General features: G+C 36.1%; 1 protein-coding gene across 1 annotated transcript in view; it reads right to left on the minus strand.

Annotated features, from left to right (window-relative positions):
* The window catches only part of LOC309409571 (transcription initiation factor TFIID subunit 4-like), a gene marked incomplete at its 5' end in the record, with an annotated part of 148,095 nt that overhangs the window by 85,229 nt on the left and 43,704 nt on the right, over positions 1 to 19,162 (minus strand). Inside the window, one exon of the mRNA XM_082005740.1 lies at positions 15,791 to 15,960. Coding sequence (XP_081861866.1) covers positions 15,791 to 15,960 — 170 coding nt within the window. The remainder of the gene's footprint in view (positions 1 to 15,790; positions 15,961 to 19,162) is intronic.

Below are 19,162 nucleotides of genomic sequence, written 5' to 3' on the forward strand. Positions count from 1 at the left end.
TCAAATGCAAAGTACTGCACCTGGGATGGACTAACTCTGCAAGAACACAGGTTGGGGACTGCCTACCAGGGTAGCAGCACTGATGGAAAGCACATGAGAGTCTGGTGGGCAGTAGGCTAACCAGGATGACAGTACATCCTGGCAACAATGAAGCCTAACAGTACAGTGGGTTGTATCAACAACAAGGTGGCAGATCAACAGTAGCCAATACACCAAGGGAAGTGATTATTCCTCTTCGCTCAGCCCACATTAGAATACTGCAGTCAGTTTTGGGTCGCCCTGTACAAGAAAGATTCAGGAAAACTTGAGTCCAGGGAAAAGTCACCAAGATGGTTATGGGGTTGGAGCATCAAGAAAGATTCAGGAAAACTTGAGTCCAGGGAAAAGTCACCAAGATGGTTATGGGGTTGGAGCATATGACCTATATGAGGAGAACTTGGGGGTTCTTTATCCTGGAGAAGTGAAGGCTTAGGGGAGAGGTTATTGAAAAGATGGAGCCAGACTTGTTATTGAGGATGCTTGGAAGAAAAATAAATTCGTAAACTAGAACAGCAGAGGTTCTGACTGGATATAGGGAATTATCTTCATTATGAAGATAATTAAGTACTGGAACACTTTGCACAAAAAAGTTGTAGACTATCCCACCTTCCAGGTTTTTAAGACTCAGCCAGACAATGCTCTAAGCAATCATGTCTGAATTTAATGTTGACCCAACTTTAAGCAAGAGGTTGGATTAGATGACTACCCAAAGTTATCTTCCAACCTGAGTGATTCCATGACCCCTGTCCCCCTGCATAGCTCCAACGTCCTCCCATATTTCTTATTATTACACAATACCCTTAGTTCCCTCATACGTCTAGGACCACACCTTGGCATGTCTCCCAGTCCATATTTGTCCAGCAACTCACCCTGAAGATAGCCTGGCCAGCCTGTACAAGAGTGCTGACTGGCAGCCGAACAGACAGAAGAACAAAGAAAAGGAAAAAAAAAAGGTTGATTTCCCCCTCAACTGGGACACACAGAGGGGCTATCTAGCTGCTGATTTATGAATGGTTTCAAAAGTTACCTGCAGGGAGAGAGAAGGAAGGCGAACAGACTGTTCAATCACTTAAGGCTAGCTTGCTTTGGAAAACAGGCTAAGGAAGAAAGAATATAAAACAAATTTCCCCCAAAATGAATTAGTGTCGAGAAATCAGACTACAAAAAGACAAATTTTTAAAAGTCAACTTGTCATGCACAACATTCATCATGTGTGGAAGCATCATCACGTCTTCCCTGCTCTAAATTACATTAGTCAAAATCCTGTTAGCATAGGACGTCAGAAGCAAGGTGCATTCCAAAGTTGTACACTACATGAAGATTTGGCACACTACTTAAATACCTGGATTGTACTTGGGGCAAGGATGGGAAAATTACCAATGTGTTCTTGAAACAACAATCTCATCTACGCTTGGAAAGGCTGGCCTAGTTTACTTTTGTAAACAGTCATGCATACCACTTAACTGATCCGCTGACCTAAGAAAGTTCTGATACCATTGTTTAGACATTGTCTGTTTTTGCTTTCTGCTACTGAAAGTGGCAAGTAGAAACTGAATCTATGCAAAGGGCTGGAAACTGTTAATTTTCATATGTTTCTCTATTAAAGTCTAAGTATTTTTTTCTTTACTGCTACATCTCCTCCTGAGTTTTATCCATTCTCATTTATAAAAAGCATACTGGAATTCTGTCTGCCATCAAAGGAAAATATTGCTTATCATCTCTAAATAGGAAATTCCTGAGATATTCTTCTAGTCTGCATAATTACTTTTCCTTGTTTAAATACAGAAAGGCTTCTCTTCCCTTTGCAAGATTCCCTAGACTGATGATGGTATGGGAAATGTAATTTATAGTTTTAAGAAATGTGTATATACACATATACATTTTATAATACTATACTTACTTAGTTGTATCACAGAAACACAAATATCCTCAATGTATCATTCATCTTCATAATGCAGTCACTGGGCAGTGGTTTCATCTACAGATACTTTTATTTAGGTCCTAGCATTCTGGTCTTAATTGTGCAATCTGATCATTGCAATAAGAAGTCATAATACATACACACAAAAATGCAAAACCCAGAGAGAAAATTAAGAAGAAAAAAAACCAACTTACTTCTACCAACAGAATAATATAATCTGTCTTTTGTTAAAGAAAGTTGAACTTGTTTCTGACTTCTAGGTGACCTTAATGTGCTTTAAGTTTGATACCATGGCCATCCTAGCTTGTAGCTTTGTGACCAAAAGTCTGCATTTAAAGCAGTAAGGAGCCACACACTTAAAAGTAAAACATCAAACATCAAGAAACGTGTAACTTGAAAAAAGTTGGTTGCTTTTAAATAATACATTTGTTAAATTTAGACATTTTTAATAACAAGTATACTCTTCAAGTCTTTAAGATTGCTTTAGCAATGTAATTCTGAAGTTTTCCTAGAGCTATGATAAAAACATCATCGAGGATAACAACAAAAATGGAGCTGGAGCAAAGCAATGCTCCGAGCTATAATTTTAACCACTCTCTCTGCTTGAATTTGAGTTTTTGTATTTTTTAAGGCATAACTAAGGTCACGTTCTTCATTCAAGTGTTCTTGCCAGATCTCTACTACACCAGAACTGTGCAAGACCATCAAGAATTAATGACTGATTGCATGAACATTTCAATTCTCTGTGGAAGGACTCAGTTTCAACACGTCCTCAGAGGCATCAATTGGTACTAAAGCATTCAGTTGAGTTGCACTATCCTATGTGAAAAATACAAGGGATCACAAATTAATACCCCCAAAGTAAGCAAATTTCTAATCTGCCAAGCACTTACAGAACAACACAATAGTCTGCCTACATATTAATTCTTAATTACATGTTTGGAAGCTTTAATAGCAAACCTTGGTTCAATCAGCATTTAATAAAGATGTACAGTATACGAGACAGCATACAAAGAAAGTGTGTTAGAATATTTTTGTTAAAAATAAACTATACTCTACTTAAAAGTTTGAGATTTCCAATAGAATTTCTATAAAGTTAGAACTTGTAAGTTCTAAAAACCTTGAGGGGAAAAAACGTTCAGCAATATTATTCTGATATTGGCATATGTGTCACTAGCACAAGACTGCTTTTCACCTAAACCTTGTCATTGAAAACTTTCAGGTCCTGAGAAGTGAAAATTCTGAGGAGTGCTATCATCTGCTTAGCTATCTGAAAGGTACTGGTTTTGCTGCACTTTAAAAGTTTAATTATATTTTATTGATCAAAAAACCTGAAATAAATCTTATCAAGAGTACTGCCCTATTTGAGAAGCAGAAGAAAAATACTATCTTTGCAGATAGGCCTTCAAAGAATCAAGAAGTTACTTTAATAATTTATACTTTAAGAGGACTGACAGGATTGAGATCAAAGATAAAAAAAATTATTTGCAAAACATTAGGTCTGACTCTGATTATTGATGTGATAAATTATTGAGCGCCTGTATAAAATTGCTTTATGTCTACACTTAAAACAGAAAAACCTTGAAGAACTGGGCTTAAACAGTTAGACAGCATATATTTATGGCTTGAATTTGTCTTGTCCTTCAACAGAAACATTGGGACAGTGCATAATTAGTCTCTATTTGCTCTAATCACAGGTCAGCCAGAACTGCAGAAAGCACTCTCTGCTGTCACCTTAAAACCAGGAGCAACTTCTTAAGCTTTACATTCTATGCATGAAATATTGACCCAAGATGCAACTGGAACCAGACTTCTTAGGTCCAGACCTTTTCTACTGTTACAGCGGGCTTGCATACTACAAGGTGGAAACAATTCACAAAAGTCCACCCCCCCTTGAATCTGGGACATTATTTGTTTAAACCTTTACTTAACCTCATTCAACAGCATCAGATCTAGAATAATGCAATAAAGATGCATCTGGTCATGCCTACCTACCTTATCCCCACAGCACAGTAAGTACTAGGCTGTGCCTTGGATTGCATCTACAATTGTAGGCTCAAGAACCCTTCCTCTTTTATCTCAACAGAACCACGTGAGAACTACGTGCCTCAGTCCCTCTGCAATCTTTCCCACCAGGAAAAGCAAGGTATTGGAAAAACTACCACTTGAATTTCTGCAGCCTTCCAAACTATGCAATTCTTTAATAACTTCCATTCCTCCATTTCCACAGCATAAAGGAAAATGATGATTTTACAGTTCTGCTGTAGATGTCAGCTGTGAAACATTTAAAACACCTTAATATCTGCAAAATTACATGTAATTAAATACAACATGATCAGTTAAGTAGTCACTGTTCAAGACTTACACTACACAGAAACCTCTGGAGACTAACAGCTGGAAAAATTGGGGATGGAAGGGGAGAGCAGTGCACTTTCTAAAATTAGACAAGCAACGTTTGTATGTCCCAAGACACACCATGTGTTGTCTCTATACAAAGCAGGTCATGAAATCAACAGAAAGCAACAGGTGCTTTGTCTAATACTATTATATTAATTCTAAACTGAGCAACAGCATTTAACTATCAGGCTGACTAAACACAAAGGAGAAACAACTCTAATACACTAAGGGTTCCTTGGCATCCTGAGGAGCCATAAATGGCAATTATTGGACTTACTTGAACAAGGTACATCTCCCATATAGCAGTGCCCTCAGCCTACAAAGTAATCCATCAATACTGCATTCATATTGCTATCAAAGAGAAAACCCCATCTTTAATATTTATCTAGAGAACAACACAACAAAGGAAAAAATTGAGGAGGTTGGTTGGGTACAAAATACCCTGGGGTTGTGTTGGTGGGACTACTAGAGCCCCAGACAGACTTTAAGTATTAAAAACTGAAGGAAAAGCTTGTTCAACAGAGTGATAGAGATTCCTAGGAGTATAAGATAACCTAGTGATCCCAGGCAAAAGAAACTATGATTAATTTTAGCCATAATTTTCTGGTTTCAGTCCTTTAAATAAAACCTTCACTTTAAGTCTTACTAACTAAATGTATGAATAATTCAATAAATGTTAACTTGCTGTACTGTTAAGCCTGTCTGGTGCTGGAAGACAGGATGAATTAAGGAAAAACCAAAAAACTTTAATTGCTACCTTCACAAAAACAGCCAATCCAAACGAAGTCTTTTGAGCAGGCACCTCTGAGGAACCTATAACCTGGAGTTTGTTTAGGGAAGCCACGGGCTAGGGAGTGTTTCCTGCCAAGCTAGAGAGAATTAGTGCGAAGTGCTTTGAGATTTGGTAAATTATTCCCTCTAGCAGGTACAAACCAGCATCCCTCCGTGAGGGGCAGATGGCCAAAATATATTCCACAGTTCCAAACCGGCCCTGAACTGGAATGGGAAAGATTTTTTAAACCAGTATCTGATACTGTTCAACACTGTATTTCCAGTTCACTTTCATAAGTAATAAACTGTATTTGTTAAAGAGAATGACTTTTCATCACCATGTAATTGTTATTTACAATTAATAACCGACAACCTTACATTAATTACTTCAGTAAGCTTGTATGTAAGAGAACATTCTTCCTCTCATAGGATAAAAATTATCTCATGACCCAGCTTCTGGATAAAAGTGGACAGTCTTCTTGAGAATGCAAGAAGTGCTGGGTGTACTATTTGTTCTGTACTTCTTCAGATCTACCCACCTTGAGATGATTCCCCAGGAAGCATTTTGTGAAATTGAGAAACTGGTAAAACATCAGTTACTTTTAAAAAAAATAAATTAATAAACTCCAAACTTACAGATTAAAATCCTCAAAACACATAGCCATTTTATTTTCAGTGCAAGACACAGAAGAAAAAAAGATATCAGCCATACAATTGTAATGTAACCTAAAGGAATAAAAATTCTGAATGAATGTGACACAAATTTTAATACCCTCTTCTCTCCTTACTCCCTCCAAAATAAATACTTTGCTAAAATAATTTGGCTGGCAAGATTCAACTAAGACTCATAAACTCTTTAGTGTGAACGCACTGGTACAAAATCACTCATAGTTTGCTTCAGGTACCATAGTGAATTTAACTTACTCAGTACAAACTATACTATAATAAATAGTTATGTATGTTATGTACCCAGAAAAGCTATACTGGGTAATATAGTCCAGCATCCTTTCTCTAACAGCAGTAGTGGGAGATGCTGCTACAAGACTATTAAAAGAAAAAAAAAAAAAAACCAAACCCAAAAAGTGTACAGTGATGACTGTGTGACGATATACAGCCTAGGACCATCCTAAGTTAGAGGATCTTATTTTTCTCCCTATTGGGTCAGGATAGAATTTTTTTCCCATCAATTTTTCAAGTAATTTTTTGAACCTGCAACATCCTAAAACAGAGAGTTCCACAACTTAACTACTCACCCAGCCAAAAAAAATATATTTTTGAACTTTTACCTTCTAACTTCATACCATATCCCAAATTCCTGTAAAGGGAAAACCAGAAAAATAGCTCCATTCTAGGGGGTCATATTGGTAAAATTATTTTGACACAACAGAGCCAGAGAAATAGTTGTATCAATGAAAAATCTATGTGTAAACCAGGCCAAAATGTCTGATCCTATTTTCTGTGGTGATTCAAAGCTCTTGCACAAGTTGGTGGGATTTGAGGCAGGACAAAAAATATTAATGAAGTAGAAAAATAATTTCTCAAGAACTCTACTTAACCCTACTTAAACGATTAGTGTTTTTTGATGAAAGTCATGTAAGAATGACAAAAAAAGCCTTCACTTCGCTAAGAATTTTCAACCACGTGGGTAAGTCTGGGAACCCACACATAATTCATACTTTTTGGCAAAAAGAAAGAACTGATTTGAGAAGAGGTCTGACCTAAAATATATATAACTAGACAATCCAGTTTCCAAAATTCTGTCTCTAAGCTAGATAATTAAACAGCTGAAAGGTAGCTATTAATCATCCCTAAAGAGTCTTTTTATTATCCTTGGTGGTTTGTCTCTAACAGAACCAAGTTAGTCACCAAACAACATTATACACAGGTATGTGGAGGCTTGGAAAATGGACAGAGTTGCCACAAATCATGGATGCATGAACATACAAGCAGTGCATCTAGGAGAAGAGTATACCTGGTATTCAGACGGCAAGGAACCTTATAGCTTGATCTGAGAGGACAGAAAGAATGTAAACTCTGAAGGAACAGAAGCTATACTATTAACCTTTTCCCCATTTTTTTCTGTAACTAAACTGTATATTAGCTAATTTCTTTTGGAAGAAATCAAAATCTCAATGCGCTAAGGCAACATGTTATCCTTAATTTTGATGTTTAATTCCTTCTTTTTCAATAATTTCTCTTTAAGATCACTTTTGTGCAATTTCATGTGTATATCCTAAAAGAAGGGAGGATGCTGAAGTTACTAAAAGAGAGGCACTGAAGGTCAAAGAATTTCTGAGAACTACATTCAGATTCTACTCCATAATCCCAGTAACGTGTGCTGCAGTGACTGAACAGTGTGAGGAAAACATAAAAGACAGAGGAGGGGATGAGAACTGAAATAGTTGCAGGTCTTAACAAGCCAAATGAGAATACACAGATTACAGTTATATGATTTTTTTTAAAATGTTAGTTTTCTCAAAACATAAATACAATACAACATAATAAGCATGTCCAAAAACATTCAGGAATATTCAAGAACAAACAGAAGGTCCGTAGAGAACTGGAAAATAAGTTCACTATTTTTTGAATAATAGTACATGCCTCAGTGCACTTTTGTATTTGGTTACTCACTACAGAGTCAAATCAAAAGAGATTGTTAGAGGGACCAGATGAGAAAGAACTAATACGGCAATGACACCAATAAGAGTCCTTAAGAAAACAATAGAGAAGTTGTTAGTTGGGGATTTATGTCCTACCGGTATTCATGCGGGGTAGAAGAATGTGCTTCTTGGGCTAAGCCCAAGATCAAAAGACACTAAACCATTACAGACCTCAGGCTTACATACAAGCAGTATACAATTATGAGAGTATGTCAGGTGAGACAAAGATGGAGAAGAACTCTTATAAGAATGTCAGAGATGACAAACACATGCGGAGGCACACATGCCAGTATCCTGTAACATAGTCCTTGTAGTATCAGAACACACTCTCAATCACATCCACACAAGGATTTAAAGGAATACCAAGTATAAGAATTTGCCTATATGCTTCTATTCTTTTAAAACAACTTCTGTAAACAATGCAGACATTTTGGCTTTTTTTTTCCTGGAGAAATCACCTCTCTGACACTGTAAAAGTCTTGTTGGTGACATGTCTGAACAGGTATCACAGTTGTCCACTATAAGCCTGATGCCAGGCAGGCTAGCTCAACATGAGGCCTCATCTTAAGGAGGTGGCGTGGGCATGTCAGTCGGAAAGGATATACACAAAGAATACAGGAAATTAAAAAGGATACCAGAAGGGCAGACCAAAGATCATAAGCTGAATTTCAAAACGTCAGCACCTTCATCTGTGTATGTACAGTATTAGGGGAAAAGTTGTAAAGATCAGGACATTATGCCACATTTATTAATACCAAATCTGTGCATCACCAGTTCATCTACCACTACATAATTTATCTAGATCAGACAGTCATTTGTTTTTGTCAAAATAGCTGCAGTTTACAACAGTTGATATTAAAGTCGCACTTCTACATTATTGTGCAAGAATAGATAGTGGTACCTCATCTGGCGCAAGATCCAGTGTTCCAGCTACTTCCTTGAAAACAAATATCCCTTTGTTACCAGTAGAATGCCTTTGTACCAGTTCAACGCTTTGCAACATTTGGTTGTGACTTATTTAACACTAGACACTGCAAAACTGGTTAAACCACAGACTAACACTCTCCATATTATAAGCACTGAAAAAAAGCGTCTACTTGCCAATGAGTTATAGTAGAATCCGGACTTTGTATGCAGTAGACTCAGCAACATGAAGGAGGCTAACAAATGCAATTCATACTTGTGGGAGAAGTAAAGACTAAAGTGAAGTTTATGAGGTTTTTCAATAATTTTAAGAAATGAAAACATTACAACCTTAGTATGAGCAGCAGGATTGCCAAATAAACGTAATGAACAGTCATTTCAACACGTTTTAGAAAATATTACCTTTTACTTTTTCCCCCTTAAACGATCCTTGAAGATGCTGCTCACTGATGACTTCCTCCTCCACAAAGATGTTCCAACATGTGTTGAGAGTTGGGGACATTAGTACCACCTCTAGAGCATGGAGTTTGCCTATAGGGATAATGTAAGTCAGCTTTATTGCAATATTGAATGGTTCTCTAAGGTTTTCTTTTTATTGTTCTTATTTTACATCCAGTATTTATTACCAGAAATCTCTTTATGATGGACCTTATAAATGAATCTGGTAGAGAATGAATCTCCACAGAATGATGATCTTAATTTTACCCTCCTTTGCAGAGACCAAGAAATTTAAGCCATTCAGTTTCCAGATACAAACTTTTCTGAGGCAGGCAAATGTATTTTGGTAGGCCCTGAAAGCCAGAACTGCCTTCCAGAAATAGCAAGACCTCTTAAAGAAGGCTGTTCCACTACATTCATAAAACAGAAGCAAGGTATTATGGTGAAAACAAAACTTGAATTCTCAGAGTATTTCTGGGAGCAAGTAGTATAGTCATGCTCTCAGTTCAGTTAGAGTAAAACCTTTGAAAATTATGTGTGAAGAAACAACTTCATTTTCTTCATAAATAATCATAGTTTGAACATATCTGCATTTATTTTGAGAAATTACTGCTTGATGAAATAACATCACTTCTGGTAGTTAGAGGTGGTACTGCTAAAAGCATAAGTCAGATTCTGTAGTGTTGCAGAACCAATAAGATTAATAAAAAGAAAACCTTAGAAATACACAAAAAATATTGAACAGAAGCTGCCCTACCTTTCACAGAAAGGCAGACTCCAAGCTCTCAGATGGTACTGAAGTTACCATTCCAACACATGTTGGGACATCTTGTAAAGCAGGAAGTCTAATCATGGACCTATTAAAGAAAGAACAACAATACGGTTTAACATTCTGCTGAAATACTTACTGGTTATGTTTATTTGGCAACACTGCTGCTGATACTAAGATGGGAATATATTCCCACCTTTTTTGAAAAGAAAATAATAAATGTAAACAACATAAAATTATCTTATAATATTGTAACATTAGCAATTGACTAAGTTGGACTATAAAACGAGATTCTCTACTGAACAAGTACAATAAACTCTGATCTCAGCATAAGAAACTAAATTATCACAATTATGGTCATTGATAAGAAGATTGGGAGCAGTGCACACCTCCTAATTTAAATAAAATTTCTAGCCAATCGCTTGTTTTATACTAATGGAAAAAAAACCCTAACTCTGCACTAAGTTACAGAACTATTCCAGATATCAGAATGTAGATACATCTCTACGTCTGCCACATCTCTGCAGGTGACATACTGAAGTTTATAGGAACTAGAGAAAGTCAACATATTTGGCATGCACAATAACTTGCAATTTGGATTGCACAATACCTAACACAACTTTTTTCCCTGAGAAAAGGCAACTAGAATCACAAAAAACATCACTCCAGGTACAGTTCAAGTAGACTAAGCACACTGTTAGGACAGTTCATGACTTCAAAATGTTATGTTTAAGAAAAGTACATGTTAGAACTATCTTTAAATGCAATCAAGAGTTATGTCCACAGGTATTTAAGGAGGTCATCCTGACAGAAAGATGCTGGCGGAAAAACTAGTATTAAAAGGATTGTTTCAGTTTGAAGGCAAATCAACTCATGGATAAAAAGTTACAAGTTAACAATGAAAATTACTAAGTCACATCAACAAAAAGAGCAGTGAAACAAAAAATTATGTTCACAAGCAATCTGATAGCTCAGAATTTCAGATCCCACAACTGTAATCTAAGCAGATATAAAAACCCTCTAAAAGTAAACCGACCAGAGAAATAAGTATACTTTTAAGTTAGAACTCCTCTGTACGTGAAAGAGCAATCATCAATAGTACAGTTTCATCTCATTCAAACATGAATACAACTGTTGACAAACAAACAGATGAAAGGGGAATGACAGAATGACTCTGTTACTAAACTAGTAACAAATGCTTGAAATAGAGGCTCTGAAATCTACTGGCCTGGTTCATAAAGGATATCCCGATCAGTTTTTAGATGGTTTAGCAATATAAAATGCCCTCTAGAGTATTCAAATTATTTATTTAAAATAGATACATATGCATACAACTGGGCTGCCACTGTGATGCCACATAAGTAGATTCAATATACTCTAGAATACAGAAGACACAGATAAGCTATTTCCTTATGTTTTAACATGCGTTTTTATGTATGCAGACATGCAATTAAAGTGTGACTGAACAAAGACAGAATCAAGGCAGAACAACAATCAATATTTCATCAGATAGAATTAAAAAATATATTACATGTAAAATAACAAAAAGCTATATCTAAAAGTTATGTTGAGCTTAATCCTACAATTGTTACACTGACAGAGACAGTGGCTTAAATCTATCAAGCCAAGCTGCTCTGACGCTGTTTTAAGGAAGACTGTAAGGCTTTTAAACTACTGGACTAGGAGAATTTGGATTCATCAGCACATTTTCAAGCTTCATAATAATTGGCCTGCACCACTACGTGTGTTCTAGCCTAAAAATCTATTTGGATGAAGCAAGAGAATCCAGTACTAATTCTGTGATAGCATACACCTGGAACATTTCCTATGTTGTCAATATAATAGACTTTTTCCAAAGGAAGTTTTAACAATGCTAGATAACAGACATAAATACAGTATTTCATAATATTATGCTATAGAAAAACTTATTTCCTAATGCAGATGTAAAAATAATTCTGAATGAATGTGGAAAAAAAAGTATCATCAATGATTCTCCAATACATTTTTATCATACATATTGAAATAAAAATAATTTGAAAATACAAGATGGACAGTTAAAATGTATTCAATAAGGACAAACCAGTCCCACATTTCTTAGAATGTCACACTTGAAATTATCTTATTCAGCCAGTGCTCTGTAACAATAAAAACTGAAGTAGAAAAATTGGGTGAAGAACACTGACAGTGAAGAGAAAGAAAATGAGAGAAAGAAACGATCTAAGTCAAAGAATACAGTATGCCAAGCTTATGTTTCATTATTACTGCATTAAGACCATTTATGGTTAAGATTCTCTGCAAGTTGTGACATTTTAGGGATAGCCAAGTAAAAGCAAAATGGCATCACCTGGTTGTAGAGGAAATGAGAATTAAAACAAAAGCTGTGGGAATTAATAAGCTGCTGCAGACTCTAAGCTTGTGAGGGTATCATGCTCTGTTGACCACAAAATTTAAAGCCAAGTTTTTTGGAACCACTAGCGGAGTTCTAGAGACCACCAACTCTCAGAGAGTTCCTTTTTTCCATGGATTTACTTATCAGGCAATGTAAAAAGGGCCACCTTTTATCCCATTCCTCACTATGTGCTGCTACCTTTCACTAATATTAAATATAAAATACAGTGCAGCCTAATTCTTATCCGCTCTCAGAAACAATGGTGTAATAAAGTAATTCCCGAGTCAATCAATTTCTATTTTCACAAGACTGTTACAAACCAGAGAAAACTGACACGCTAAGTCATATTGTTTTAGTCATTAAAGTGTTGTCCCTTTTGGTAAACAGTGGAAACTCAGAATGTCAAAAACTAGCTTCTAAAACCTAAGTAATACAGCATTCTTACCCACCAAGAAACATCTTATGAATGAATAAAAGTGAAAGAATCACAAATTGTTAAGGTTATTTTTCTTGTTTCTTTCCCCTAAAACCACACAAAAAAGCTAGGATTCTTCAGCGTTATTTATTTGTGAGGGTCTAATCAGCTTATTTTGCCCTTTAAAGAAAAACTATACGATTTACCAATAAAATTAAAGACCTAGAAAGTTTTAAGAATTTATATGCACATCAGCATGCACATGCATGAAGAACATCAACCTCTGCCTCTTGACTTCCCAAAAAGAGAAACAAAAGCCTTACAACTCTTTGCATATGTTTCATTGTGCTGTGCTGTCATGTGGAAAGATCAGGGTTTAAAGTTTTATGATCCTGAATGGAATAGCAAAAGAAATACGTTATCTGCTAAGAAATACCCACTCTTGATTTTGCATCAAAGAAGTTGAAACAGTCACAGCCCTGTCTTCCTACATGAACAAATGGCAATGATTACTAGCCAAAGATGACTAGATACAAAATTGGATACGGAAACATGTGGGAAGTGGATGAATATATTTGCATTAATTACCTTTCAGTGACTTCTTCCATTTAAAAAGATCAATAATAATATCAGTCATTTAGATTTAAAATAAACTTTGGATGATAACGCTGCCAAGTTACAGCAGAGATAAGAACATACAATATATTAAGAAACCTCTTTCACTATAACTTTGAGGCATTTGGCTGGTGGTTACTGCCAAAGACTCAATAGCATCTGCTCTCACTTTAGCAGTTTGTATTCTGACTCTGGTGAATGGAAGCACAATCTCTGAAACAGCCTTTGGGGAACACTACTGAGTTGCTCGACAGAGCTCTTACTCAGAAAAGAGAGGAGATTAATATTAGAGAAAACTTGAAAGATCTAGCTTCTGAGAAAGGAGAGAAGAACAGTTTCCTAATACTGTACATACCACAAATCTCTTTTTTACTAAAACATTAAAAACGTGCCCTAAAACTAAAACGATCATTAAATATGAATAGATTTAAAGGTAGAAAATAGATCTGTTTAAGTCATATTCAGGTAAAAGTAAGAAGAAACAATGTATTTTATCTCATTTGTCAACAGGCATAACGAAAACAGAAGAATGGGGACTCACATAACATACTTTTTTTTTTCCCCCTAATGTGCTTGAGAAGGTCACAGCCTCCTTTGCTTAGTCCTGGTGTGTCCAGGCACAGCAACATATGGTAAGACTGAGTTTTGACGTGAACTTACAATGTCATTATTTTAAGTGCCCAGTAGCACAAACTACTAAATTTGTGTGTGGTCCTATGCAATCAACAAATCTGGCCACACACAGTGAAAACCAAGCTTCTAAAACTTCAAAATCAGCTGAAGGAATTCTCTCCTCGAGAGCCATAGATCCCAGATAGTAGCCACTAGTGAACCCCACAGCCACTTTCAAAACTGTAAAAGGCTTCATGTAAAGCCAAAACAAAGCTCTAAAAGTGGCTGCAGGAGATCACTAGGAGTGGCTACTCTTCTGGATTCACTGCTTTTGAGAAGTAAATCCCTGCAGCTGCTTTTAAAAGCTTTGAAAGTTTCATTTCAATTATCAAAGCCAATAAAGCTTCAAAAACAGCCATAGGGATTTGCTCCTCAGAGAAGCAAACCCCAAAAGGCAGTGATGAATAGTGTGATGGGTTCTGTGGCTCTTAAAGTATGTACAAATTCCTGTAAGTCCTACACTTGTAATTACAGTGCCATGTTGTGCAGCAATTGTTACACCCAGACAGTTCATTAAGGCTTATATGGCACATTCATTACTGATTTCCCATTCTCTTTAACAGTTTTATGTCTGTTTCCTTTTTGTTTTCTTACACCTGTACAAACTATTATATGAGCAACCCTCACAACAGTTACTCAAACAAATTTCATTAAAACATTGCTGGCTTCCTATCTCAGTGGTGGTAAGCCATCTCACAAAATGTTGCACGTACACTTTCACAGACTGCATCACATAACGCCATCATCACATCATTGCAACATGATAACTATAGCATGCAAAATCATTCTTTTCTCTGAATGAGAACTTGAAAGGGCACTAATTAAAATACAAGAGTGAAGCTTGATAATATGTCAATGAAGAACTTTGCCTGCAACTGCAATATAAAAAGGCTTCCATTAATTCAATGAACATAAACACAAGTAACATTTCAAAAGTAACTGCATGACTTAAAAACCTAACTGTACTGATTTGAAACAAGACTTTGGTCTGATCTTTAAAATTATGAGAACTAAATCCCTAAAAATTTTACAAATTCAACTAGTGATGTAAGCATCGTTCTGAAAGAAATATATGATTTATGTCCCTAAACAATTAGAGCTTAGTATCTTAAGACACTGATAGCTCTGAAAACCAAAATGATGTTGAAAAAGATAAATTTAGGTACTAGAACATACGTACTATATTAATGAAGTATGTCATAAAATACATTCCGCGTGTACTTACTAACCTTAAAAGATCACTGATTTTCAATAGTTATTTTTTCAACTGAAGTTTTTAACTTCCAAATAAATACACCTTTTTGAAAAAATGCTATAAGAAAATCACTATGATCTTAAATAGATGCAGGTGTTAAGAACTCCATGACTGGTTTTTATGGGGAAAGAAAATCTTGAAAGATAACTTCAAAATTCTGTTATATCTTTATTCACAGGTGTCCTCTGTGACCTGTACTACTTACTTTACCTCTCTGTTTCAATCTTCTCATGTGTAAAACATGAAGGAGCATTGAGAGAAATAATTAATGTTTGCAAAGAGCTTTGAGATCCTTGGATATAAAAAACATGGGGAAAGCATGAAGTATAGAAGTACCAGTATACCGTTTTTTCCAATTTGAGATAAACAAGTTACTTTTATCACAAAAAACCTTGAAAGTTTAGTAATACAAGATTATGTAATAAAACGCTTACAAAACAATCTTAAGTGCTAAGCATATTCTGTTACTCAGAATTGCATTAACTCCAAAGGAAACACTATTAAAAGAAAGGACATGTTTCTCACCCGTTTCAAGTATGCGTTTATGTAGAGGTATAGCAGCAAGAAAGGGTTCATCTTTACAGGACTGTATCTGGGTTCCAACCAAGTCAGAGTTGGTAGCCATAATTCGGGCACTTTCTTCATTAAGATTAACGCCAGCCATAGAAGCAACATCATTGATGTCATCGTCATCTCTACAATGGAAAAAAAACAAAATAAAAATAATTCTGCATGTGATATATTGATTTTGTATTTTAACTGCTCCTCCAAAAGTCATCATACAACATGCCTGGTGGCTGTGCACAACCACCAGGGTCTCCATTTTCATAGAATATATTCCAGACTCAGAAATAATTACGTATTTCTCTGATCAGATTAGGAAAACTTTAGAAGCAGGACAATTTGTCTGTAACAGAAGGTGTGACAGAGGTGTGTTTTCTTCATCTGAGAGTCAGTGATATCAATGAAACCAGGATGGTGAGGAAACTAAAGGCAATGATCACCTCTAATGATCACATTTGGCTATTCTCTTTATGCTGAGAACTAGGAGTGAAATTAGAAAATAAACGGAACACCCCACAGACATTAAAAGCAAAAACGTGAATTTGGAATCCTGCACTGTTTCACAAGTTCCTATCAAAATGGGCACCGAAGCATTTTCAGCAATAGTCAGGAAAGATTTTTGACCATGATGAGTTCATAGGTAAGTTTGCGTTCCAAGTGTGGTTTGAATATGCCCTAGTATTTTCTCTGGCAACATAATAAAAACAGTTGAACATGTCAACTAATTGTAGAAAAATGAGCTGCATTTGAGAAGATGATAGCAGCACTTCCCAGGCCACTGCAATACCCTTCCTAACAGCTTAAGGAAGTACTGACTAGCAAAGTTGAGTTTCCATACCTGTATGTCCTAAGCATCTTTTCCCTCCTACCTCTATGAAGTATGACTGGTAACTGTGGAAACAATGATCTGGTTTTAGCACCTTATGTTTAGGAGCTATTACTGACAAAAATACTGTATTTCAGCATATTCTAGGAGTGATTACACAACCTTTGAGAATATATATGGAAAAGATCCACATACATCCAAGTCCAGACTCGTACTACTGCATAAAGCAAACAAATAAAAGCTTAATTTAAAGGATTTAAAAAAAAATATTACATAGATGTCATCGTAGAATACTTTGTCACCTCCTAACAAGTTTAATGCCTACAAGTAAGGTCTGAGAAAAAAAGGAGAGAAATCTAGAAATCCATAATCTAGGTCCTCCTTGCCCTCCCATACTCTCTTCGACATCTGCACTGGCGTAGCCAATTTTGGTGGAAGACTTCTGTGGTTTGTTAGATATTGGTTTTGTTTTCTTTTACAGGAGAAGTTAAGAAGGGATTTTTCTTTGTATAAATTTGGAGAAATGTGCTGAACACTTGAGGCAGAAAATTAAAACCTCTACAATGATTGTCAGAAAAATGCTACACAAATGAGCTTTTATTATTTTCCATGAGTGCTAAGCACTTCATTTCTTCTCTTGGAATAAGATTCCTGAGGATAGTGTCACAAAATTGATCTCCTGCCTTGATGCTTTTCATGCTGAGTCTAAAGGATTTTAATTTTTACATTTCACATGATATGTATGTGACATCCATTGGAGGGTCACAAAAGCCACCATGAAGAAACTGGGCTCCTATCCATTCAGTGAATAGATGACTGAAGTAGTCTTTGGCCTTGTCCAGCCAGGTGTGAAACTGCCCCCAAATATGAAGGCTGACAAATGTACTTGGACACATCGCAACTAACAGTGATGAGTTAAAAAGATTCTAAAAACAAATGAAAAACAGCAACTAAAACTGAAAAGGGGGGAAAAACTTTTATTTTGGGGTGTTAAAAACCTCAATGCTGAAAACAAATGAGCATCACCCAAGGTAATCTACCCAGGACCCGTAAGACCCAAATCCGGCAGGCCTTTTAAACCACGGCAAAAGGCAGTTATGATAACACAAACTCAAAACTATGTAACATAGTGGAGGCTACTGGAAAACAGACTTGAGCCCGGAATTTCAAGATAAACCTAAAACTGACCAAACTACAAAACATTAACCAGCTTGTGCAGTTAAAAAAAAAAATCCAGTATTGATTCCCAGTGGACCCTCACATCTCTGTGGGTGCAAAGGTGGCACTGCTGCCCCATGGGGTCTGGCAGTGCCTGGGTACTGCTGCCTGCTGAGGTGACCTGAGCACAAGGACTCAAAGGATCTTGATAAATTATTACTTGAGCAGGATACTCACATGCTTCTTCTACATACAGCCCCCATGATCTCACTCGCTTTAGCAAGCATTTATCACAGAGTGATGCACAATCTGGCTAGCAGTAAGTATACAGTCTCAATCCCATATTTCCAGATCAGGTTGCCAGGATTGAGGTACTTTCATCTCCTTCAAGCAATCATCCATACAAAAACCAAGACAGCACTCTTGACTTCAAGAACATAATTTTCAAGAAAAATTTATACTTATCTCTACTTTTACTTAACAGCTGAAGAAATTACAATCAATCTTTTACCTTCCTTCTGCTTCGCATTTTAGCTATTCCAATTTTTATTTAGAGTACAGATGTGTAACCACATTATAAATAAACAAATATTGCTGAAATCAAAACAGACAATTAATTTGGGCACAAACCCTGATACCAATGAAATTATCAAAATCAATGCAATTAGCACTTTACGAAGACCGGCACTGTAACTCCTGGACAGAATCACCTCCTTCTGGTGATCTACTATCTGTGAGTACATCTATTTATTTTTTTTAAAATGTAACATGGAATATATACATATGAAATGTTTTAATCATAGTTGGGCCTACAGTTTTTTTCAGTCTAATGGGAAAAACTCTATCAATATATCCTTTTTGACTTTGAGGAACTTCACCACAGAAAAGAGTTTGGGTTTGGATACTGAAGCACACACACGTTTATAAATAAGAGGGCTGGCATTCTTGCCAAACAATTTCCTATAAAAGTCAACTTTTAAGTCCAGATGAGTGAGTTTTCAGATGTCATTCCATGGAACAAATATGCCATCCAGTGGTCATCTAGATTGATGATTACTGTCTATCCTTCCCTTTTCATCCCAGCACAGTATTTAACAATTTCATGTTTCTTGGCATATATTACTGTGCTCATACCAATTACACTGTTTCAGTAATTATTTGCGTTTTTTACTGAATTAAATTCTGAGTCTTATGGGACAAATCTAACATTCCAACATGCATGCTATTTTTAAGACAACAGCATGGGTTCTCAAGCTGTTTCCAAATGTAAGCTACATCTTAGAATAGTCTAAGAGTTCAATTCTTCCTCCTGTAGTCAACCTCTTGTAACTCCCTTCCGTCTCCATTAA

Source organism: Phaethon aethereus (assembly GCF_964289735.1).
Source record: "Phaethon aethereus genome assembly, chromosome: 13".
NCBI classification, from domain to species: Eukaryota; Metazoa; Chordata; class Aves; order Phaethontiformes; family Phaethontidae; genus Phaethon; species Phaethon aethereus.